The sequence below is a fragment of the Danio rerio genome, chromosome 25 (genome assembly GCF_052040795.2).
Source record: "Danio rerio strain M-AB ecotype USA chromosome 25, GRCz13ab, whole genome shotgun sequence".
In the NCBI taxonomy this organism is placed as follows: Eukaryota; Metazoa; Chordata; class Actinopteri; order Cypriniformes; family Danionidae; genus Danio; species Danio rerio.
In genome coordinates this window covers 3,435,204-3,461,171 of record NC_141045.1, presented here as the reverse complement: position 1 = coordinate 3,461,171, position 25,968 = coordinate 3,435,204, and the positions used below count along the sequence as shown (strand labels likewise).

The 25,968-nt window shown below is 37.9% G+C and overlaps 1 protein-coding gene across 1 annotated transcript in view; it reads right to left on the bottom strand.

Moving 5' to 3' along the window:
- The window catches only part of bbs4 (Bardet-Biedl syndrome 4), a 34,287-nt gene extending 12,542 nt beyond the window's left edge, over positions 1 to 21,745 (bottom strand). The window contains 8 exon segments of the mRNA NM_001077466.3: positions 4,643 to 4,770; positions 4,923 to 4,976; positions 6,459 to 6,531; positions 7,364 to 7,475; positions 17,566 to 17,629; positions 17,738 to 17,817; positions 19,859 to 19,910; positions 21,692 to 21,745. Of these exon segments, the coding sequence (NP_001070934.3) occupies positions 4,643 to 4,770; positions 4,923 to 4,976; positions 6,459 to 6,531; positions 7,364 to 7,475; positions 17,566 to 17,629; positions 17,738 to 17,817; positions 19,859 to 19,910; positions 21,692 to 21,715 (587 nt within the window). The 5' untranslated portion in view covers positions 21,716 to 21,745.
- Positions 21,746 to 25,968: the final 4,223 nt, after the last annotated feature.

Here is a 25,968-nt window from a genome sequence, read left to right as displayed (position 1 = left end):
AATTATCACCTCACAGCAAGAAGGTCGCTGGTTCGAGCCTCGGGTGGGTCAGTTGGCATTTCTGTCTGGAGTTTGCATGTTCTCCCTGTGTTCGTGTGGGTTTCCTCCAGGTGCTCCGGTTTCCCCCACAAGTCCAAAGACATGCGCTACAGGTGAATTGGGTAAGCTAAATTGTTCGTAGTGTATGTGTGTGATTAAGTGTGTAAGGGTGTTTCCCAGTGATTGGTTGCAGCTGGAAGGGAATCCTCTGCGTAAAACATATGCTGGATAAGTTGGCGGTTCATTCCGCTGTTAAATTAACAGATTAATAAAGGGACTAAGCTGAAAAGAGAATGAATGATTTGCAATTGAGGAGGCATTCAGTGATTCAATAAGACGAGGCAACACACGCAAGTGCTTATTATAAGGAACTGTTATTGCTCAGAGAATAAAGTGTTAGAGCAAGGAGGAGGGAGTGTTTTTATAGGGTTTCTACAGGTGGTTTGTCAAGCCCACTCACTACACACAATACGTATATACACTCAAAGGCCGCTTTATTAGGTACACCAGTCCAACTGCTTGTTAACGCAAATTTCTAATCAGCCAATCAAATGGCAGCAACTCAATGCATTTAGGCAAAAATGCCTTGTTTATGCCAGAGGTCAGGAGAATGGCCAGACTGGTTTCAGCTGATAGAAAGGCAACATTAACTCAAATAAATTAACTCGTTACAACCGAGGTCTGCAGAAGAGCATCTCTGAAACATTGCCTTGTCTGATGAATCTCGATTTCTGCTGCCACTTTCAAATGGTCGGGTCAAAATTTGCGGCCAACAACATGAAAGCATGGATCCATCTTGCCTTGTATCAACGGTTCAGGCTGGTGGTGGTGGTGTAATGTGTGGGGGATATTTTCTTGGCACAATTTGGGCCATTAGTACCAATTGAGCATCGTGTCAACGCCACAGCCTACCTGAGTATTGATGCAGACCATGTCCATCCTTTTATGACCACAGTGTACTCATCTCCTGATGGCTACTCCCAGCAGGATAATGCACCATGTCATAAAGCATGAATCATCTCAGACTGGTTTCTTGAACATGACAATGAGTTCACTGTACTCAAATGGCCTCCACAGTCCCCAGATCTCAATCCAATAGAGCACCTTTGGGATGTGGTGGAACAGGAGATTGACATCATGGATGTGCAGCCGACAAATCTGCAGCAACTGTGTGATGCTATCATGTCAATATGGAGCAAAATCTCTGAGGAATATTTCCAGTAGCTTGTTAAATCTATTCCTGAAAGGATTAAGGCAGCTCTGAAGGCAATGGGGTCCAACCCGGTACTAGTAATGTGTACCTAATAAAGTTACAAGTATGTGTGCATGTTTTTTTTTTTTTTTAGAGTTCTAGAACATTGAATAAAAAAAGTTAAGTTTGTAGTTTGTAAAGTGACTTATAGACTCAATAGCCCCTTTCACACATACAGACCTTTTCGGAAAATTACCGGCAATTTTCCGGAAAGGTTGTATGTGTGAACAGGTCCTTTTTGAAAATACCGGTAAATTTGTTCTGGCTATTTTCCGGAAAGAGAAGTTGTAACATTACCGGTAATTTGCCGGAATGCTGCGCTGTGTGAATGCAGAAGAAAGATTGCCGTAATAAGCGCGTGCACGTCTAGTGCTGACGTGAGAAACCTGCTTTAGCCAATCAGAACAGTCAGACGCATTCACGTGCGCGCGGTTTATGAGAATAAAAGCCTTTGAATATTTTTTCCAGACACCTTTAGCTGCTAGATGTTCGTCAGATAATGTTTCTATGTTCCTTCTTAATGCTGTGTAAATAATTATCGATAAAATGTTTATGATAATCCGTTGTTTGTTGCGTGTGCCCGTGAGCGCGCATAGCGCCAGCACACACACATATCATGAACATCTCGACATGCGAAAGTGTTTCCCTATGTTTTCATTAGAGTTGTACTCAATACTGATCCATCCGAAGAGTTTGTAATGTAGTCAAATGTTTACAAACACAAGCGCAGCCGTTTAGAGGTCATTTCTGGTTAATTATGTCAGAATTTACCGTCATTTTGCGATGGATGTGTGAATGCTTTTTTCCGGAAAAATTCCGTAACGTCCTCACCTGTGTGAACAGCGTTTTTTTGAATATACCGGTAAAGTAGTTCCGGAAATTTTCCGGATATTTACCGGTATCACTGTGTGAAAGGGGCTTTTGTGTAACACAAGGAGGCGCTCACTGCATAATTGATTACAGTTAAATTTTTACAGATACAATGCATATTATTTCCATCATGGCTGTTAAACTGTACTTTGGGTATGTATTATTTTCTAATAATTCAACGCATTACTCCACTTATACTATAGCGTAGCATTAGTTTCTTCCAGATCTCATCCAGAGCCTTCTGTTGTGTTTTAATGTGATTTTTGACTGTTGTAGCTGTATAACTCAAATCATTCAGCGTAGTGATATAGAGCTGTAATCTGCTCAAAACATGCCTTAACTACTTTAGCTGTGTGTTTATCTGAAAATAACGCCTTAGAATGCTCATCAGCCAATCAGAATCAAGAATTCAACAGACTCATAGTATAAGAAAGATCTTTAGGTTGGCAGAATTTTGTAAGAAAAACGGTTTAAAAGTACAAATTAAAACACTGATATTCCTCAGACTGGTTTGATCTATTAAAAATAAAAATAAAATATATAAATATAATAACTTTTATCAAATGTTTCCCAGCATGATTTGTAAATGATGTTATACATTAGAATCATTTAGAATATGTTTGAAATTTGAACATAATTTTGAACATACATTTGAAAAGTCTATTTATCAGGAGAAAAATGGCAATAAAAAAATCCTTTAAATATATAAAAATAATCAGAATGTTGTCACGGTTGCCGTATATTTTTGCATCCTGCTCTCCCTCTCTCTCTCTCCATCTCTGCCTGTCATATCCTTTAAATCCGCCTTCGCGGAAGCCGATTGGTCGTGAGACCTGTCACTCATCATTGGGTGACGTGGCGCGGTCACAAAAGGACGCCAGGGAAAGCGGATGACAGTGCGCTTTTCCTTTAATCCCATTTTTGTGTGTTTTTGCCGACATGATTTTGTTTATTTGTTTCTTTTGTTTAACTTTCGTTTGGATAAAATTGTTTAGTATTATTTCGGCCCATTTTTGAACTACTTTGTGATTTTTGTACATTTTATTTTCAAATGTTTGTTTGTTACTTTTTGGTCCAACTCTTACCTGGCAAACAAAATTAAGAGATTATATTGAGAGTTGACTTTGTCCTCAGAGTAAGGTGGATAGGGAAAATGTCGTACGACTTCCATCCTACATACACGTAGTCAATCCATTGTTTAAAACACCAGGTAAGAAGTGAATGCCATCTGTGTATTTGTTTTGTTTCATAGAGTTCAGTATAGGTAAGATCACGGCGCTTGGCGCTGAAGATTTTTCTTTTCTTTTTCTTTTCATGCTTTAAGCAAGGTAAAGGGTTTGCTTATGAGTTAGAATTGTTTTGTTATCTTCATTTCTTTGATTTGGCTTCACTTGGCGTCCCCTTACTCTTGAGTTAAACAAATTTAGTTTGATACTTTTATTATTGTAAATATTTCTTCTTATTGTGTGTGTGTGTGTGTGTGTGTGTGTGTGTGTGTGTGTGTGTGTGTGTATATATATATATATATATATATATATATATATATATATATATATATATATATATATATATATATATATTTGGTAGGGATGTAACGGTATCAGAATTTCATGGTACGGTAATACCTCGGTATGAATGTCACGGTACGGTATTTATTGAATCATTTACAGGAAAAAACAAAACTTATGAAAATACTCCAAAAAAGTGCCAAAAGTGTCAATGACATACAAATTAGCCATCTATCTGTAAGCTTTGAAACAGGAACTTCAATTTTAATAACAAAAAAATATTAAACCATGTAAAAAAATTAAGTTTCAATTTAGTATTGTTGAAAACTCATCACATTCAACATTTAATCACTCACTCACTTAGATAGAGATGGGTTTAAAGGAAAATTATCATATAAATATAATCTGGTAAAAGCTGGTCTCTCTGGGTATTTACAATGTCCCCTGCAACAGAAAAAAACCCTCTCATTTGGGACTGAGGTTTCTGGGACAGAGAGATATGACTTGGCCCAGGTTGACAGCAGTGGGTAACGTTGTGCATTGTCTTTCCCCCACTTGAGAGGACAAACCATGAGTAAGATAGAGGTCTCATGTCTGCATCAATCTGAACAGTGTGCTGTGTCACACCCTCCGTCCCGCCCTTCAGTAGGCGAGCGACAACACCGCTCTTGAGTATGCGCGCTCAACCTATAGACCTATAGTTTTACAGAGTCATGCGACTACGGTAATATCGAAAAAAAATAATATTGCGGTATGACGGTATTTACAATACCGTTACATCCCTAATATTTGGGCATTACTCTGATTTCACTTTTTTGTACATTAAATCACTTTGGTTGGCAGTTTTGTTGTTTGTGTCTTTTACTTTCGTCCATCACTTGTAAAAGTACCACACCTTTAAAACGTTATTACTTTTACCCAAGACTAACATCCAAGAGTCAAAGAGGTTGTAACAATGTGTATTGAGACCTACTCCACAGCGCTCTTGTAGACGTCGATGGCTTTCTCTGTGTCCCCCTGCAGTAAGTGTATTTTTCCCAGCATCATGTAGGTCAGATCGTGTTTATTCAGCTGTAATGCCAAGTTTAACTGCTCTTCTGCCTGCAGACACGGAGAGAACAGAAACCCAGCTGAAGACGTGTGAAAACAAGATAAGACGGTTCAATAAAGTATGTAACCCAATATCATGGCCAATATTCACAAAGACATGACTGAACAGACAGAATCATAGTTTTTAGGCTGGATGAACCTACACTCCTGAAGTCTTTGGTGTAGATGTAGCAAACGCCCAGATTATGGCTGATCTCCTGTGGGTAAAAATAACCACATATTTATTCAGTGCTTTACATACATCTTATTTGTTTATTGGCAAAATATACACTACCTGACAAAAGTCTTGTCGCCTATTCAAGTTTAAGAAACCACAAATAATAATTTGACTTCTAGTTGATCGTTTTGTGTCAGAAGTGGCTTATATGAAAGGCAAAGGCCTCTAGATGACGCTTATTTGACCACAATAAAATATGATCATGCCTTGATTATTAATGATTTAATTAGGACAGTAAGATCTGACTGCTTAGTCAAAAGTCTTGTCACTGAACAGAAATAATGTCCAGTATAGAATATAAAGTCCTGCTGCAGTGGAGACAGAATGAATATTGTGTCTGACTCCATCATGAGCTTGGAGGACTGCATCCATACATCTCTGACATGACTCAAATCACTGATTAATAAAGTCATCTGGAATGGCAAAGAAAGCGTTCCTGCAGGACTCCCAGAGTTCATCAAGATTCTCTGGATTTATCTTCAATGCCTCCTCCTTCATGCCCAATAATGTTCATGTCTGGTGACCGGGCTGGCCAATCTTGGAGCACCTTGACCTTCTTTGCGTTTAGGAACTTCGATGTGCAGGCTAAAGTATGAGGAGCGCTATCCTGCTGGAGAATCTGCCCTCTCCTGTGGTTTGTAATGTAATGGGCAGCACAAATGTCTTGATACCTCAGGCTGTTGATGTTGATCATCCACTCTGCAGATCTCTCGCACGCCCCCATACTGAATGTAACCCCAAACCATGATCTTTCCTTCACCAAACTTGACTGATGTCTGTGAGAATCTTGGCTCCATTTGGGTTCCAGTAGGTCTTCTGCATTATGTGTGATGATTGGGATGCAGCTCAACAGATGATTCAGCAGAAAAATCCACCTTCTGCCACTTTTCCAAATGATCAACTAGAAGTCGAGTTATTATTTGTTGTTCTAACAACTGAAATCCACAAAAATACATTTGCCAGGTAGTGTATATATTAACTAATCAACTTTACAAATGATAAAAAAATAATTACTTGAAAGATTTTATTAATTTACTCAATAATTTAATTTAAAAATATACTCATACATATACCTGTGGAACAAAAGCTGAAACCTACAGAGTGTAATTAAATGTATGAGTAATTAAAGTGAATGGTTGAAGCTTCATGCTTTAAAAAAAAACTTAGTTAAAATGTACAATTTTATGAAAACAACTAAATATAATAGCAAATAAAAATGTAAAATTCTAATTTTAACTTCAAATTTGATCTCCCTCCCCCCCAAATACTTAAGAAAATGATTAAAACCTACCTCCCATGCCCCTAACCTCATAAAAAAAATATATAAATAAATATCCTAAACTCAAACTTAAATAAATGAATAATTGTAATAATAGTCTGGAACAACACGAGTAATGAAATAATGAAAGTATCTTCACTTTTGGGTGAATTAAAACATTTATCGAATCAAAAATGTACTTACCCAGTCTTTCTGATTGAGACGTGCAGCTTCATTATAAACCTCAATGGCAGCTTTGTGCTTCCCTAACAGGAAACTAAACAGTCAAAAAAAACCACACATCTCATCATAAACTTGGTTTAAACAGACACATTCATATAGATACAGATTCAAATGTGATTATAAATGACATGTGTATTTGTGCATGTGCGTGTTTACTGGTTTTGGTGGTATACAAGGACAGTTTTTTATATAATGACATAGTTGTACTCTATTATGGTGGTCTATGAGAACATGCTTGATGTCATTGTAACTCAAAATGCTTTCAAGAGTTCACACTTAGCTGATGATTGAAAGCTAGTTTGACGTGCTGTCCCGGGAGAGAGCCCTGAGCTTATAAGATCCTCGAGCCCTGGGCTCCCTCCCGTTGCAAGGCGAGAGGGGAGTTTGAGCTCAGGTAGATCTCGATGACTCCCCCACTTGCTTGTTGTAGCTAAGTGTCAGATATGGATGGTTCGAGTCCCAGCTGGGTCAGTTGGCATTTCTGTGTGGAGTTTGCATGTTCTCCCCGTGTTGGTGTGGGCTTCCTCCAGGTGCTCCGGTTTCCCCCACAGTCCAAACACATGCGCTATAGGTGAATTGGATTAACTTAATTGGCCGTAGTGTATGTGTGTGTGTGTGTGTGTGTGTGTGTGTATATGAGTGTGTAAGGGTGTTTCCCAGTGGTGCGTTGGACTGGAAGAGCATTCGCTGCGTAAAAAATATGCTGGAATAATTGACAGTTCATTCCGCTGTGGCGACCCCTGAGAAATAAGAGACTAAGCCGAAGGAAAATGAATGAATGATACAGTATATTATACATTACACCTATAGAGAGTCCCTGTAAACATTTGTGTGTGTGTGTGAGTGTGTGTTTAACTGGTGCTTACAGCGATCGGGCCACTTGTTTGAGGTTGTCTGAGCTTGTGGGGTTAATGATGGCACAACTCTGAAACAACTCCAGAGACTCCTGAATCTTCCCTTCTAACCGCATGATCAGAGCTGCGCACACACAAACACAAACATGCAAGCACGCAAACACAAAGTCATTCACCATGAGAAACACATCGACTGTGTGAAAAAGATCACTACTGTAAAGCATGCTAAAGTTTTAAATTAGTATATGAAACCGTATACCATTATTCAACATATTAATTCAATATATTGCATATTTAATTTGGTTATCATCACAATAAAACATTATTTAGAAAACACGAAATATATACATTACATATAACTAGTTAGCAATTTTACATGTTTATTCATTTTTGTGTTAAATAAATACATTTTATTGCTTAAGCAATGAGAATATTGCTCAGAAGAAAATTGAACAGGACACGTTTTACATTCTATGATAAAAGCTGCATTACACTTTTATACAGGAACAGTGACTATATTCAAGTAGATTGTAGCAAGTACGATTGATTTGTCGCGATAGCGTATTTTTCAATGTGGGCCAATTGGTCAGAAGAGAAAGAACGGCTACTGGAGAGAGAAAAGCAGCACAGCAGGTGAGTGAATAATCAGACACAGTCAGTTTTTTCCTTCAATATAGTTTATATAATTAGAAATATGTTATGAGTTTGTGAATTTCTATCCAATAAGCATAAGTATTTATGTATATATAGGTTCGATTATAAATAATAATAATAAAAAGTAAATAATTTTCTCTTTTTTTCTTTACACAGATGAACGTGAAGTCAATATACAGTTAAAACAAAGTTGTGATCAAGACAGTTGAGAAATTTCAAACACTTGTACAAAATGAAAATAAAAATCTTAGAAAGCTACAACACTGTGTTACCCTTTGTATAAAACAAAGTAAAGAAGGCAATAAATTTGTGATAAAAAATACTCTGTATTCTCAAATGTAATAAATAAAAGAAAATAAAGAAATAAATCAATAATAAATATACCAACTCTACTCAAATGCAGGCTATAATTCAATATTCACACTTTTAACTCAATAAATCATTAATGTGCTCAAATAAATCACCTCTCTGTTTAAAGAATCAATACACGGTTCAAATGAATCACCTCCCTGTTCAAAAGATCGCTACTCTGTTAAAATGAATCACCTCACTGTTCAAAGAATCAAAACTCTGTTCAAATGAATCGTTCGCTACTCAAAAGATTCGTTTTGCTGTCCAAAGGATTTGTTTCGCTTTCAGATGATTCGTTCCACCGGTTGCCGTTCACAGTTCAATACCAAGGATTTCGTGAAAGAGAACTGTTGATTCTCTTAGCTCAGTTCCAGTAAAGGTTTTCCGTTGAGGATTTTAGGAAAAGTAAGAAGGAAAACCGGAAGGTCGCGATGAGTCCGAGTCTCGTTTCTCCAAACAATCAAAAGAACTCTCCTACCAGTCTGGTGGCACAAACACACATTCTAACAGGAGAGTCGGTTCCGTGGGTGGCTCGCCGTAAGTTTCTCCTCGAGTCCAACGTGAATTAGGGACTCATCACAGATGCTTCGACACACACAAAAAACCCAGCCAAGGAAATCACTCAAAATCAAAGCGAAAACCCAGGAAAACTCCAGGTGGCACTCGTGTGCAGATTTCACTCTCATATACAAATGACGCTTTTTCTCTCAATCTTCTCTCACTCCCTTGCAAACACTGAATCACCATAGCAACAGTAAACACAAACTAACAGACAAGCGAGATTTGTTATTGTTTGGAAAGCTGATCTGCTGCTAAAGTGTAAGGCACGATGATGTCATTCTAAAGCACTACTCCCTTGAATGCTGTATAATACTCTTTTATAAATTATTTATATAAATAAATAATTTTAATGTATATTATTTAATCGAGTATTCTGCCAGTGTTTTTTCTCATATTTATAAGGGTATTTCTATTTTTTCTATTGCTGTGTACTAACAACTAGTAACCTGGGTTATCCGGGTTACATTCTCCCCGCCTGGAATCTATGCAGGTCCCTCTGCATCTTTTAGGCTGCGTAACGGCAGCAGAAGGGAACATTTTCTGCATTAAAAGAGAGGCTTCTCTGGGGCAATCAGACTCCTCTAAAGATGCAGTGACTGCTGTACTGAGACCTTGTAGTAAGGATTGTATAACCAGAGAAAGAGGATTCCCTAATTGAGAGTACTGTAGCCTTTGTGGTGGCTCACGGCGTCTTTGCGAACGTCTCAATGTATTTCTTTCAACCTGGTCGATCACTGCCTGGCCACTGTGAATATTTCTCTGATCAGTTTCATCATCTATTTCACTCAATATTTCCAGTTCATCTCTCTGTTCCAATAGTTCTTGATCATTTACTACAGGTACGTTTCTCAACATATCTGGTCTAACAGAATCCATTACAGGTGTGTTCCCTCTTTCAGGTTCACTCATTGGACAGTTTTCATCTTCAGGTAAGTAAGCTAAGTTCTCTTGTGGTATCTCTATTGCAGGACAGTCATTGATTTTACTTTTCACGACTCTTGTTTTACTAGAAAGTTCTGCAATCGGCCTGTCTCTTGAAGGCTCAACATGTCTTGGATTGAAGAGGATTCTGCTCTCTACTTTTGGTAAGTGTCTACGTGAGTAGTGATCCATTGAATCATCCTCAGAGTCAGAACTCTCAGTCATAGTATCAGGTTCTCTTGCACTAGTGTTTGCTCGAGTTCTAGGTCTGCAGGGTGGTTTAGGTTTTACTGGCTCAGGCATGCTTTCTTGTAAGAATCCACAGGGCAGCAGCAAGTCTCGATGCAGTGTGCGAAGTGGGCCATCGCTGCCTTCTGGACTAACAGTATAAACAGGTAAGTCTCCCGCCTTCTTTAACACAACATAGATTTCTTTCTCCCACTTATCAGCCAATTTATGCTTTCCTCTTAGCTTGACATTCCGTACTAGAACACGATCTCCAACCTCAAGGAATGAGGTGACTACTCGCTCATCAAATCGTTTCTTGTTCCTTCTTGCTAATTTTGAGGCATTCTCAGTAGCTATTCTATAGCTTTCCTCTAAGCGATCTTTCAGATTTCTCACATAAATGGAATGAGATGGGGATGACCCAGTAGCAGGTAAACCAAATGCTATGTCTACTGGCAGCCGAGGCTGTCTCCCAAACATCAGCTCGTAAGGTGAGAATCCTGTTGTGTCATTACGAGTGCAATTGTAAGCATGGACTAATGGTTTAACAAAGTCTTTCCAATAGGTCTTTTGTTTGTCCTCCAGGGTCCCTAACATTTGGAGCAATGTTCTGTTGAAACGTTCTACAGGGTTGCCTCTGGGATGGTAAGGCGTAGTTCTTACTTTTTGTATTCCTGCTATGCCACACAGTTCTTTGATTATTCTTGACTCAAAGTCGGGCCCCTGATCACTCAGAATTCTTTCAGGAAACCCGTAATGGATGAAAAAGTTGTCCCATAAGCATTTGGCCACAGTTTCAGCTTTCTGGTTTCTAGTAGGCACTGCAACAGCATACTTGGTGAAATGATCAGTAATTACAAGGATGTCTTTAGTGTTGCTTCGATCAGGCTCTAGTGACAAGTAGTCTATGCAGACTAGTTCAAGGGGTCTGCTGGTTGTGATATTCACCAGGGGTGCAGCCCGCTCAGGAGGGGTCTTTCGTTTTACACATCGCTCACAGGTCTTTACTTTCTCTTCCACAGTTATTGCCATTTTTGGCCAGTAAAAACGGGCTCTAGCCAGGTCCAAAGTCCTTTCAATTCCGAGATGCCCCATGTCATTGTGCAGATTTTTTAATACATTTCCTCTGAGCTTTTTGGGCAAGGCCAACTGATACAATACGCCTCTTGGGTCCTGTCTCTTTCTAAATAAGATTCCATTCTTGAACTCAAAGCGGTCCCACTCTCTTAGCCACAAAGCTACTTCTGCAGGCTCTACTTTCCCATGAGGTTTCTTTCCAGAATTAAGGTGCCTAATTACTTTTTCAAGCACTGGATCAGTTCTTTGACATTCTTTTAATTCTTCCTCTGACATTTGGGGAAGAACTGGAAGGCCTCCTGCCTCCTGCTGGAATTCTTGGGGTACTGCATCAACACTTTGGGACAGTGATTCTACCACAGTAAGTTGAGAATACGGTAGGTTAGAATCACCACAGCTCTGATATACTTGGTGTCGTTCACAGAGGGCTTTTACTGCATCGGGCAAGATAACTTGTTGTTCTGTCTCAGCTAAGTGATGGAGAGTGAATTGTTTGATTCTTTCACGTTCTTTCTGAGAGGCGAAATCATCAATCTGTTCATCATGGGGCCGTCTTGAGAGTCCATCTGCATCTAGATTTCTTTTGCCTGCACGATACTGGATCTTAAAATTGAATGTTGACAGGCTGGACAGCCATCTGTAACTGGTTGCATCGAGTTTTGCAGATGTTAATATGTAGGTGAGTGGGTTGCTGTCTGTAATCACAGTGAACTCTCCTCCATACAGATAGTCACTGAATTTGGCTGTGACTGCCCACTTGAGTGCAAGGAACTCTAATTTGTGAGCGGGGTACTTTGCTTCACTTTTAGTTAGTCCCCTACTTGCAAAGGCAATCACCCTCATTCGACCTTCCTGCTCTTGATAAAGAGCTGCTCCAAGTCCAACAGTGCTGGCATCAGTGGTCAACACATAGGGGAGTCTAGGATCTGCGTATCCTAGGACTGGAGCAGAGGTCAACTTCTCTATGATTGTGTTAAATGCCCACTGACAATCCTGGTTCCATCGCTCTCCAAACTGTTCTTTAGGATCCAGGTAAGGTGTACTTTTTGTGGGGTTTCGTTTCTGATTTTTCTGCAGTGGGGGATATCCAATAGTAAGGTCATTAAGGGGTCTTGTGATTTTTGAGAAGTCTTGAACGAACCTTCTGTAGTATCCTGCAAATCCAAGAAAAGATTTCAGTTCTTTAAGGTTTTTAGGTCTTGGCCAGGTTTTGAGAGCTTCAATTTTGGTTGGATCTGTTTCAACACCATTCTGAGAGACTATGTGGCCTAAGTACTGGACTGATGTTTGGAAAAACTTGCACTTCTTGGGAGAAAGCTTTAATCCGTATTCTTTTAGTCGTGTCAGGACTTGCAAGAGTTTGGCTTTGTGCTCTTCTAATGTCTTGGAAAAGACAATAAGGTCGTCTATGAAAACTAGGACGTCTTTTCTGTTAAGATCACCCATGCATCGCTCCATCAGCCTCTGAAATGTACTTGGTGCATTAGTGACGCCTTGAGGCATTCTGTTAAATTCATAGAATCCTAAAGGACAGACGAATGCAGTCTTTGATTTATCAGCCTCTTCCATCTCAATTTGATAAAAGCCTGATTTTAAGTCGAGAACTGAAAACCATTTGGAGCCAGATAGAACAGAAAAGGCTTCCTCCAAATTAGGCAGGGCATATGCATCTTTTACAGTTTGCGAGTTTAACTTTCTGAAGTCAATGCAGAGGCGTACATCATTGTTTTTCTTTCTTACTACTACAATTGGAGAAGCAAAAGACGATTCAGATTCTCTGATGATGTTTGCATCAAGGAGTTCTTTAAGATGCCGTCTTACAGCATCGACATCCTGGGGATGGATAGGCCGAGCACGCTGCTTGAATGGGGTGCTATCACTGAGATGGATATGGTGTTTTACTTTGTTTGTGTGGCCATAATCCAAGTCATGAAGTGCAAATACATCCTGCATGGAGTTTACAAGATCAGTTATCTTTTCCTTCCAATCATTTGATAACGGAGAGTCACCAAAGTCAGGGATGATTCTATTTTGTGCAGGATTTGTAACTTTGCTCACAGAAGCATTTACTGGTTTTCTTCCCTCAATCACACTTTGTACAGCATGTACTTCGGCCAATACTGCTTTTGGAGGGATAATTAAATCAATTTGTGTCTCATTTCTTAGCACTATTGGTATTTGGACATTGCGTTTTGCAGGTAGAGAATGCAAACTGCTTGCCACAAGTAATCCACCAGGCAAAGATGACGATACTGAGGGTTCAATTGTAACACAAGTCTCTGAGAGTGGCCCAATAACTTTGACGCATCCATTAAGAACTACAGTACTTCCAGCTGCTATCACTTCAGGCATGTCTCCTTTTACTTTCACTTGGCCCAGGACATTCACACCAGCCTGCTGCAGTCTTGCTTCTAGAACTCTTATCACAGCTTGATACCCTTGATAACGTGACATAACTCTGGGCTTGACTGTTTGAGCATGACCAGCATATAAGACATCTAGGGTGTTAGTGCCAATAAGGATTTGGGGTGTTTGTGTTAGGTCTGGGACAACTAGGGCCAATGTTGGAACTTCGGCCTCAGTTCCTAAAAACTCTTGTGGAAACTTTAGAGTCAGTTCAACATATCCAAGGTAAGGAACAGCTTGGCCGTTTGCCCCTTCAACCTCCAACAGATGATTCAATGGCTGCATAGGATGTCGTGACAGGTAGCGGTTGTAGAAAGACATGGGGACTGTTGTGACTTGAGACCCTGTGTCTAGCAAGCAGTTCACTTCCTTTTCTTCAATTTTGACTCTAGCAGTACACTTCATTCCCACTAGTCCGGCTGGTAACTTTAAGGAGTTCCTGGTATCTGTATGCTTATTAAGTGACTGTTGATTATTTGGGCTTTGTTTTCTCTCAGTCCCCATCCGCCCTGCGATAGAGACTGATTTTAGTTTAAAGGCACTGTGGCTCCTCCATTTCTAAGATCCCACTCAGCTTGTTTCTCTCTTAATTTTTGTCTCTTTTCTTCAACTCTTAATGGGTTTGGTGCATTTTCACAGTAAATGGCAAGATGACCATCATCTCCACAGCGAAAGCAATACCATGGTCTGGGTCGATTGGTTCTTAATTCAGTGTTTTTTTGCCTTTCATTTCTCTCTCGACTGACACCAAAATCACTAGGATTATTACTCTGTTGAGGGGATTTCTGAAACTGCTTTCTCTGTGCTCCAGAAGTGGCAAGTTGGACTTTAAGCTCTGCTATCTGTCCTTTTAGTTGCTGAAGCTCACTTGCCTCAGTTCTCTCCCTTGCTTCCTGGTCAGCTGCTGTTTTAATGGCAGTGATTTGGCTTTGGAGAGCCATAATCTCCTTTTTCAAAGCATCAGCTTCAGATGTTTCAGGACACTGGGTTTTACTTTTCTGTTTAGAGACTTTCTGTTTTGGATTGTCAAATGCTGGAATATTAGTTGCATCCACTTCAAGTGAGTTATTAAAGTGAGCAGACTGTTGGTGAGTTATTGTTCTTAATTTGAGTGGGGTTGGTGAGGGTCTGCCCAAACCAAGATGCTTTCTCATTCTCTCTTCTTTTGAAGTTTTCTTCTCCTCAGCTGTTCTTAAGAGTACTGCTAACTCAGCAAACGAGAGTGGATCAGCTTTTATTCTCTCTAGCTGCAATTCAACTATCAAGGCATTGTCCCAACAGCCACGGCAGAACTGTTTCAGGAGATAACGGTCTCGTTCACTCTCCGCAATCCCTCCACGCCTAATGGTAGTGCACAAGAGCACATACAATCTATGAAGATAGGCAGATGATTTTTCACCAGGATCCTGCAGAGTGTTTATGAACTTTGCTAATAATTCATCTCCATCTTCCACTGAACCGTAAACAGACTCTAGTAACCTCAGACACTCTGATGCTGGAGCATTGGGGCTCACATGCTTAATGACATCTGAAGCAGGCGGTAACAGGCTGTCTAGAATTTTTTGCATTTTATGTGACTCAGAAAGGGATAACTCATTCAACAAATAGTCAACGCTTGTCCGCCATGTGTCGAAGTCAGGCTCATTACCTGGACGAGGCATCCGTCCAGAAAAGGCTTTTAAGCGGAAAGAAGCACTGTGTTGGGGCACTGTTTCACTCATCTTCACAACATGTTCCATAATTACTCTCTGAATGTCAGGGGGGTGCATAGAGGATATAGGAATTCTCACAGATACAGAATTGGCTTCTGTTAAACTATGGGGCGATGTAGTACTGATGTTCACCTTGGCTGGGTTGTTATTATCAATTTTTAGAGCAGATGGCTTGAAACTTCCAGTTCGCTGAGGGGTGTTAGTTACACTTGTCAAGACTTTTGTGCTGGATTTTAAATTTTCAAGTCCACAATCTTCTCTGTGTGATGCATCATCCAAATGTGTCACTCCATTCATTTTCATTGAATTTTGCTTAATGATATCTTGTTGGGATTCTACATTTTTATCCTCTAGTGACTTCAGTTGCTTTGCTGTGTCGCTAGATGTGGCGGTGCTGTAAGCAGTACTCAATTTGTGTATGCGGAATATAACGCTCATATCAGTAGGGCTTACGATAGTCAAAGGCAATTGAGGCTCAATGTTGCAAATGGCGGAGTTGTGTGAAAACTCAACAACTGCATTATGATGAAATACAGACTGCGGATCATCAATCAGAAAGTTTTGCCGTATAGAACCAAATCTCAAAAGGTAGGATTCTACGACTTCATCTGTTTCAGTTAGGGTTAAACCACTAATAATCACTGCATTTTCTATTTTAACGTCTTCTCGTTCTATGACATCCATTGTAATGTTATATTTTCACTATATATGCGTATTTCAATAATTATTCACCTCAAAAGCTGCTGCTTTCTCGCTCCTGGCTGGCTCGCCAAGATTGTAGCAAGTACGATTGATTTGTCGCGATAGCGTATTTTTCAATGTGGGCCAATTGGTCAGAAGAGAAAGAACGGCTACTGGAGAGAGAAAAGCAGCACAGCAGGTGAGTGAATAATCAGACACAGTCAGTTTTTTCCTTCAATATAGTTTATATAATTAGAAATATGTTATGAGTTTGTGAATTTCTATCCAATAAGCATAAGTATTTATGTATATATAGGTTCGATTATAAATAATAATAATAAAAAGTAAATAATTTTCTCTTTTTTTCTTTACACAGATGAACGTGAAGTCAATATACAGTTAAAACAAAGTTGTGATCAAGACAGTTGAGAAATTTCAAACACTTGTACAAAATGAAAATAAAAATCTTAGAAAGCTACAACACTGTGTTACCCTTTGTATAAAACAAAGTAAAGAAGGCAATAAATTTGTGATAAAAAATACTCTGTATTCTCAAATGTAATAAATAAAAGAAAATAAAGAAATAAATCAATAATAAATATACCAACTCTACTCAAATGCAGGCTATAATTCAATATTCACACTTTTAACTCAATAAATCATTAATGTGCTCAAATAAATCACCTCTCTGTTTAAAGAATCAATACACGGTTCAAATGAATCACCTCCCTGTTCAAAAGATCGCTACTCTGTTAAAATGAATCACCTCACTGTTCAAAGAATCAAAACTCTGTTCAAATGAATCGTTCGCTACTCAAAAGATTCGTTTTGCTGTCCAAAGGATTTGTTTCGCTTTCAGATGATTCGTTCCACCGGTTGCCGTTCACAGTTCAATACCAAGGATTTCGTGAAAGAGAACTGTTGATTCTCTTAGCTCAGTTCCAGTAAAGGTTTTCCGTTGAGGATTTTAGGAAAAGTAAGAAGGAAAACCGGAAGGTCGCGATGAGTCCGAGTCTCGTTTCTCCAAACAATCAAAAGAACTCTCCTACCAGTCTGGTGGCACAAACACACATTCTAACAGGAGAGTCGGTTCCGTGGGTGGCTCGCCGTAAGTTTCTCCTCGAGTCCAACGTGAATTAGGGACTCATCACAGATGCTTCGACACACACAAAAAACCCAGCCAAGGAAATCACTCAAAATCAAAGCGAAAACCCAGGAAAACTCCAGGTGGCACTCGTGTGCAGATTTCACTCTCATATACAAATGACGCTTTTTCTCTCAATCTTCTCTCACTCCCTTGCAAACACTGAATCACCATAGCAACAGTAAACACAAACTAACAGACAAGCGAGATTTGTTATTGTTTGGAAAGCTGATCTGCTGCTAAAGTGTAAGGCACGATGATGTCATTCTAAAGCACTACTCCCTTGAATGCTGTATAATACTCTTTTATAAATTATTTATATAAATAAATAATTTTAATGTATATTATTTAATCGAGTATTCTGCCAGTGTTTTTTCTCATATTTATAAGGGTATTTCTATTTTTTCTATTGCTGTGTACTAACAACTAGTAACCTGGGTTATCCGGGTTACAAGTTCATTGTTGTATTTTACACTCACCTTGCACATACACAGCATATTCACACATGCCTTGAGTTTCATGCAGCTGTTCTTTAACAATAGCCTGAAATCAGAGGAAACAAAGCAGCTATTATTATTATTATTTATCATTATTATTATTAGGAGTATTTTATAGAATTTATACACTAATTGTTGGATTTTCTGTGTTTACCTTGCAGGTCTCATAATCCTTGCGGATATAATGCAGATGTATGAGCCAGTTTCTTTTCTCCAGGATGGGAAGCTCAGGAGCTGCAGATAAAATATATACTTTAAAAATATTATATACTTTATATAGTAGATCTATATATGAACATATAACAATGTAGAGTGATGCACAACAGAGTCTCCTAAATCATATTTGAAGTCTTTATGAACATTGTAAATGATCCTAATGTTTCCGTTTTGTTTGTATGGAAGCTAATTGGATGGATGGATGGATGGATGGATGGATGGATGGATGGATGGATGGATGGATGGATGGATGGATGGATGGATGGATGGATGGATGGATGGATGGATGGATGGATGGATGGATGGATGGATATACAAAGAGATGGACAGACGGATGGATGGATGGATGGACAGAGATGGAGGATGGATGAATAAACATAGATGAATGGATGGATAAACATGGATGGTCGGATAAACATGGATGGTCGGATAAACATGGATGGTCGGATAAACATGGATGGATGGATAAACATGGATGGATGGATGGATGGATGGCTGGATAAACATGGATGGATGGATGGATGGATGGCTGGATAAACATGGATGGATGGATGGATGGCTGGATAAACATGGATGATGGATGGATGGCTGGATAAACATGGATGATGGATGGCTGGATAAACATGGATGGATGGATGGATAAACATGGATGGATGGATGGATGGATGGATAAACATGGATGGATGGATGGATAAACATGGATGGATGGATGGATGGATGGATGGATGGATGGATGGATAAACATGGATGGATGGATGGATAAACATGGATGGATGGATGGATAAACATGGATGGATGGACAAAGAGATGGATGGTTGGACGAATGGACAAAAATGGATGGATGGAAGGACAAAGAGTTAGATGGATAGATGGATGGATGGATGAACGGATAAACAAAGAGATAGATAGATGGATGGATAGATGGATGGTCAAACAGATAGATGATGGATGGACGGATGGATGGATGGATTGATGGACAGAGACAGACGGACAGATGGATGAACCGATGGATATACAAAGAGATGGACGAACGGATGGATGGATGAACAAAGAGATGGATGGAGGGATGGATGGACAAACAAATAGATGGATGGATGGATGGATGGATGGATGGATGGATGGATGGATAAACATGGATGAATGGATTGATATACAGAGATGGATAGTTGGATGGATGGACAAGGATGGATGGATGTACAGACAAAGAGTTAGATGGATAGATAGATAAATGAATGGATAAACAAAGAGACAGACAAATGGATGGATGGATGGATGGATTGATTGATGGATGGATGGATGGATGGACAAAGAGACAGACAGACAGATAGACAGAAAGAAAATCACTTCAAATTCTGAGAAATATAAAATGTCACTATAGATATATATTTATATATATTCAGAACTGCAAGAAATAACTATGAAAATTATCTGTAAAACAATAGTTTCTCTTACTAGCAGACTAGTTTCACCATTTCATATGTAATGCAAGGACGCTGGAACATTTTAGGATGTGGCATAGCAGCGTTTTAAAATAACTAAATAAAACAACTTTTTTTAGGTCAGAGATTAAAGATGAGCCTAATTCAGAATAAAAGCTGTTTGATCTGGCGTAGGACATTAACTCTAATCGTGCAAATGCACATATCAAAGGCTGCACTTGAAAATCTGCAGGAAATCTTCTATTTTGGAAACAGGGCAGGCGGGATTGCAGTGAGAGCCGCAGCGGGCTCCTCTCGCTGTGGGAGGCCCCGTCCTGAATCCAGCAGGCCCCAGAACAAAAGCAACCCATATGCTGTTACATGAAGCGTCTGCATCTTTCTACCCTTGCTTACAAGCCCCCTGGCAAAATCTCATCCCAATCCGTTCTATTCCTGGACAGACTTTTCCCTCTGAGCCATAATCCTCTTCACTAAGCAAATGAGGGAAATATAGGCAAACAGCGCCACCAAGAGGACGAAGGGAGGAGAAGCTTACAAAACTAGTGATGGTTCTGTTTTCTTGTGCATTAGTCTCTAATGTTAAAATGATTTATAAGTTGTTTATTGATTGAGATTCTGACCTTTCTTCAGACGAGGTTTCTTGAGCTCGGTGGCCACCGGCAGCTGAACATCCTAAACACAGAAAATAAAGCTAAAACATGCCAATACAGTCATGTGTGCTGAAAATCAGATGTCAGTGTTTATAATCATACACATTCAAATATAAAGTGTTCTTATACATGTTGTATAGCTTTTTGCTGTATATTTAATACACGTTGACGGCTAATTATGCATTTAATATTTTATTGTCCATCAAAATAACTCTAGATCATTTTTTTCTCACATAATATTTATATAACTAGATTTCCCCCTTAAAATAATGTTTATATTGGTTGATTTCTATGCATTTTTTATTATTTAAAGCAAAAACCACTGTTGTATGTCTTATTGCTGTGTATTTAATACACTTTGACTGCTAATAATGCATTTAATATTTCATTGCATATCAAAAGAACTCTTGATTATTAAAAAATAAATAAATAAATAAAATATATTTTTTTCCTCTAACAATAATGTGTTCATATTGGTTAATTTCTATATATTTTTAAATATATAAAGCAGAAATCACTTGTATACCTTATTGCTGTGAATTTAATGCATTTGACTGCTAATAATGCATTTAATATTTCATTGTATGTCAAAAAAAATCATTTTTTCTCACATAATATTTATAATTCGATTTTGCTCTTACAATAATGTTTATATTGGTTGATTTATATATATTTTTTTATTATTTAAAGCAGAAATCACTGTTGTATATCTCATTGTTGTAATTAATACACTTTGACTGACAATAAAGCATTTATTATTTCATTGTCCATCAAAATAACTCTTGATCATCTTTTCTCACACAATATTTATGCAATTAGAATTTCCTCTTTAAATGCACTTTGACTGCTAATAATGCATTTAATATTTTATGCTATGTCAAAAGAATGTAATATGTCAAGCTATTTTCAGTCTTTTCTGGTGAAATATGTATATATTTCTATTTAAAGTAGAAATTACTGTTGTATATCTTTTTTTGTGAATTTAATAGACCAGGGGTGGCCAACCCTGTTCCTGGAGAGCCACCTTCCAGCAGATTTCAGTTGCAACCCATATCAAACACACCTGCCTGTAATTATCACGTGGTGTTCAGGTCCTAATTAATTGGTTCAGGTGTGTTTGATATGGGTAGCAACTGAAATCTGCAGGAAGGTGGCTCTCCAGGAACAGGGTTGGCCACCCCTGTAATAGACTATATAGCAGGGTCACCAATCTTGATCCTCGAGGTCCGGTGCCCTGCAGAGTTTATCCCCAACTTGCCCCAACACACCTGCAGGTGTTTCAAGTACACCTAGTAAGACCTTGATTAGCTTGTTCAGGTGTGTTTGATTAGGGTTGGAGCTAAAATCTGCAGGACAACAGACCTCAAGTTTGGTGATCCCTGTTATATAGGACAGGATACACTTAATGTTAAAAGAACTCTTGATGATCTTATCTGACATACTATTTATATAACAATACTTGCATTACAGCACACGTAATAAGGGGGAAATGTAATTCCCATTCATGCATAAAAAACGCCAAAACGCAATACATATCCTAAAACATGTGTTTTTGTAAATCTAAACTATGCTGTTTTGAGGCAAACGTGTTATAATAATGATACACAGCGAAACCCCGGTAAATCTTCCGTCTGTCAGTTGTTTTCTCTCTGCAGATTTAACTTGAATATGACGAGCACCGAAATGACGACGAATACCGCTTACAGATGATCGTAAACCGACACCAAGTCAACATTTGGTCACATTAAACGTATTTAATATGAACAGTTTTCCATTCAGACAGAAACATCCATCATTTCTCACCGTTCTCATAGCGTCGTCAGCCATCGCGCTTCTCTCTTCTTCACTTCCGGCGGACGCTTCAGTTACTATAGAAACACGGCGACGTTTGTGACCACGTGACTTAAATAACTTTGTTGTTTATCATTTGCAAACGAGTTTTTGGAAATAGCTTTAAGTAATTTCTTTGTGTATCTTGCACAGCTTTATCTGAAACAAGATCAATAATCTTATACTATTCGCCTCGGTTAGTCTTTGTATAAAGTTCTGAATATAAATAAATCTGGCGTGCGATAGATGGATGCATGGATGGATGGAGAGAACAATGAATAGATAGATGGATGGATGAATGGATGATAGATAGAAACAACAATGGATAGACAGATAGATGGATGGATGAATGGATGGATAGATAGAAACAACAATGGATAGACAGATAGATGGATGGATGAATGGATGGATAGATAGAAACAACAATGGATAGACAGATAGATGGATGGATGAATGGATGGATAGATAGAAACAACAATGGATAGACAGATAGATGGATGGATGGACAGAAAGATAGATAGAACAATAAATAGATGGATGGATGAAACAGTAGATAGATAGATAGATAGATAGATAGATAGATAGATAGATAGATAGATAGATAGACATGGATGGATGGATAGATAGATGGATAGAATAATAGATAGATAATGGATGGATGGATAGATAGATAGATGAATGGATAGAGAGAACAATGGATAGACAGATAAATTGATGGACAGAACGATAGATAGATAGATAAAACAATATAGATAGATAGATGGATGGATGAATGGATGGATAGATAGAAACAATGGATAGACAGATAGATGGATTGATGGACAGAAAGATAGATAGAACAATAAATAGATGGATGGATCAATAGATAGATAGATAGATAGATAGATAGATAGATAGATAGATAGATAGATAGATAGATAGATAGACAGATGGATGGATAGATAGAACAATAGATAGATAATGGATGGATGGATAGATAGATAGATAGATAGATAGATAGATAGATAGATAGATAGATAGATAGATAGATAGATGGATGGATAGAGAGAACAATGGATAGACAGATAAATTGATGGACAGAACGATAGATAGATAGATGAAACAATATAGATAGATAGATAGATAGATAGATAGATAGATAGATAGATAGATAGATAGATAGATAGATAGATAGATAGATAGATAGACAGATGGATGGATAGATAGAACAATAGATAGATAATGGATGGATGGATAGAACGATAGATGGATGGATATATAGATAGAAAGATGAAAAGATAGATAGATGGATGGATGGATGGAAAGAACAATGGATAGAGCAATGGATAGATGGATGGATGGATGGATGGAACAATGGATAGATAGACAGACAGACAGACGGACGGACGGACGGACGGACGGACGGATTGATAGAGACAGATAGACAGATAGATGGATGGATATAACGATAGATCGATAGACAGACAATGATGGATGGATGGAGACAGAACGATGGATAGACAGAACGATTGATAGATAGATAGAACGATGGATGGATAGATATAGATAGATAGTACGATCGATAGAACGATGGATGAATATAGAGATACTGTAGATAGATGGATGGATGGATGGATGAAAGAGTAGACAGAACAATAGATAGAACGAGATGCTGTTTTTGTTTATTACATTTTACTCTAAGTTTATTGACGTTATATACTAACAATGGAAATATATTGAAAAATTTGGTCGACTGTCATCTATCTACACTCAAAAAAATCCATCCATCCATCCATCTATCTATCTATCCATCCATCTATCTATCCATCTATCTACAGAACTTTATAAAAAAGACAGAGACACAGAAGAATCAGATTATTGATCATTGTTTCAGATAAAGCTGTGCAAAATACACAGATTATTTACAACCATTTCCAAAAACTCATTTGCAGATGATAAACAAAATATATATTTAAATAAAATAAAACTGTAATTTCGACATTGATCGCTGACATTTAGCGACATCATAACATCAAGCAAAACAATTAACCTTGGTATCTGAGTAAAATACCACATTTATCATGATCCAGTCAAGACATAGTCGACTAAAGGTTTTAGAAATGCACATGAACTGTTAAAGACACATTCCATTGACACACTGTAGGTTTTGATAGCTTTAACCAATATGTTGATTAAGCAAACAAAAAAAAACAAAAGACATGGTCCCTGCATCAAATCTGTTTATGACTTTCCATATATCGTAGACATTAACTCTATAATCTAATTCAGACATAATGTGATTCTTTCTTGACAATAATGAACTTCTTAGAAAATTTAAAAGCATGGACGGGTGTAATGCACTTGGTAAACAACCTAAAAGGTGGACATACATGATCAATTTGTTCTATAATTCGACACTGAATTAAAAGTCTGTATAATTTAATTAATAGGAATGTGCATAATAGAAATGTTGACATCCAATATTGTCACATTATTAATGCAATATTTGCACCACAGCATGTCTTATTTATTAAGGAGCAGCTGAAAACTTTTCTGTTTATCACTACTTGAAAATAATTTTCTTTCTTAGTACTACTGTCTTGTTTTCTGTTACAAAATTGAAATCTTTTTAAATAAATGATATGATTACCTGGAGGGACAGTTCACCCAAAAATTAACATTTCCTCACTTTTTATTCACAGGGTCCAAAATTGCTAGCAGCGCCCTTGTAAAACAGCACAAAGATAATCAAACAGGTTTGAAACAACCGGAGGATGAGGAAATGATGACAGCATTTTCATTTTTGGGAGAACGGTCCCTTTAAAATTGTAAAGACACAGTTCACCCAAAAATAAAAAAATCCAAGGCTGTGAATTAAAGCTAATGTCATAAATAATGTTCTGTTTCGTCTACAGACAGAATGCGTTTCTCTAAAATGCCCAAAAGCACTATCTGGGGTCCGTTCTTCGTACGTGGATTACTCAGTTAGCTGGATTTGGTTATCGACGATTTGACATGATCCAGGATCGTTTCGTTCTTCAAAGCTGATCTGAGAGTTGTTGTCATAGCAACAGTTCTGCTAGGTTAAACCTGGTCGGGAGCAGGTTCAATTTATATAAACAGGATTAGATCGGCTCAGTTCAAGCAAATATAATACAGAAAGTATGTTTCGAATTCTGATATTTTCTTACAGTGGTAGTTATATACACTTGGGAAAAGAGTAAATATTTTTTAAACTATATATATATATATATATATATATATATATATATATATATATATATATATAAAGTTATAGTCATTAATAAAATAAATAAAGTTATATATATTAATAAAACTTATGCAGTCTGCACTCTCGAAATGAAAGTACAAAGACTGCCACCTGGTGGTGCAAAGAGAAAACTTATTGATATGAACTTTTTAGATCGCTTTAGTACAATTTGTGTATAATAGAAATGCAGAATATGTGACTTTTTTTTAAAGCAATAATACATTTATGCAGTCATAAACATGTTTTGATAGTTAATATGATGGTGATTTGATGCTTCACAAAAGTTGCAGACGCCTTTACCAATATCAAAATGCTTTTGTAAACAACCAGTAATTCCTTACACCGATTAAAAAAACGGCTACTATAATAAAGAAAATCTTCACTAAATGTAGAACTAAATACACTGATTTGCATTGAAATACATGATGAATACTCTTGACACATGACAGTGTAAAGCCTGCAGCTCACAACAAATGTGGAAGGTTATTGCGTGTCATATTTAACAAACCGTTTACTGCTAATTTGATGTAATTTTGCTCACATGGATAATTGAATATTAATCAGATGATGTCATTACGCTGCTGTGCCTTCAGCCAATCATGGCATTGCTGATCATGATTTCGAGGATGGATAGATCTGTCCTTCACAACACACGCAGCGATCTCAGATCAGTTTATCCAGACATTCTAATCTGATTCTCGAACTTGTTTGAAGAACCAACTTAGCCAGAGATCAGCTATCAAGATTAAAAGATCCAGGATCTGCCAAATCATCTTAGATCATTTAAGCGAGGTACGAAGAACGGTATATTAGTGCATGGGCAAAGCTTAATTACATTCAAAATAAAAGTTTGTTTAGACCAGGGGTCTCAAACTCAAATTGGCGGAGGGTCATATCAGTTACTGACAATTTATAGGAGGGCCCCTTTAACATTCAAGCTCAATAAAAAGTGGTAACCTGATGTATTTGCTTAACCTAAAATTTGGATAGATGGATGGAT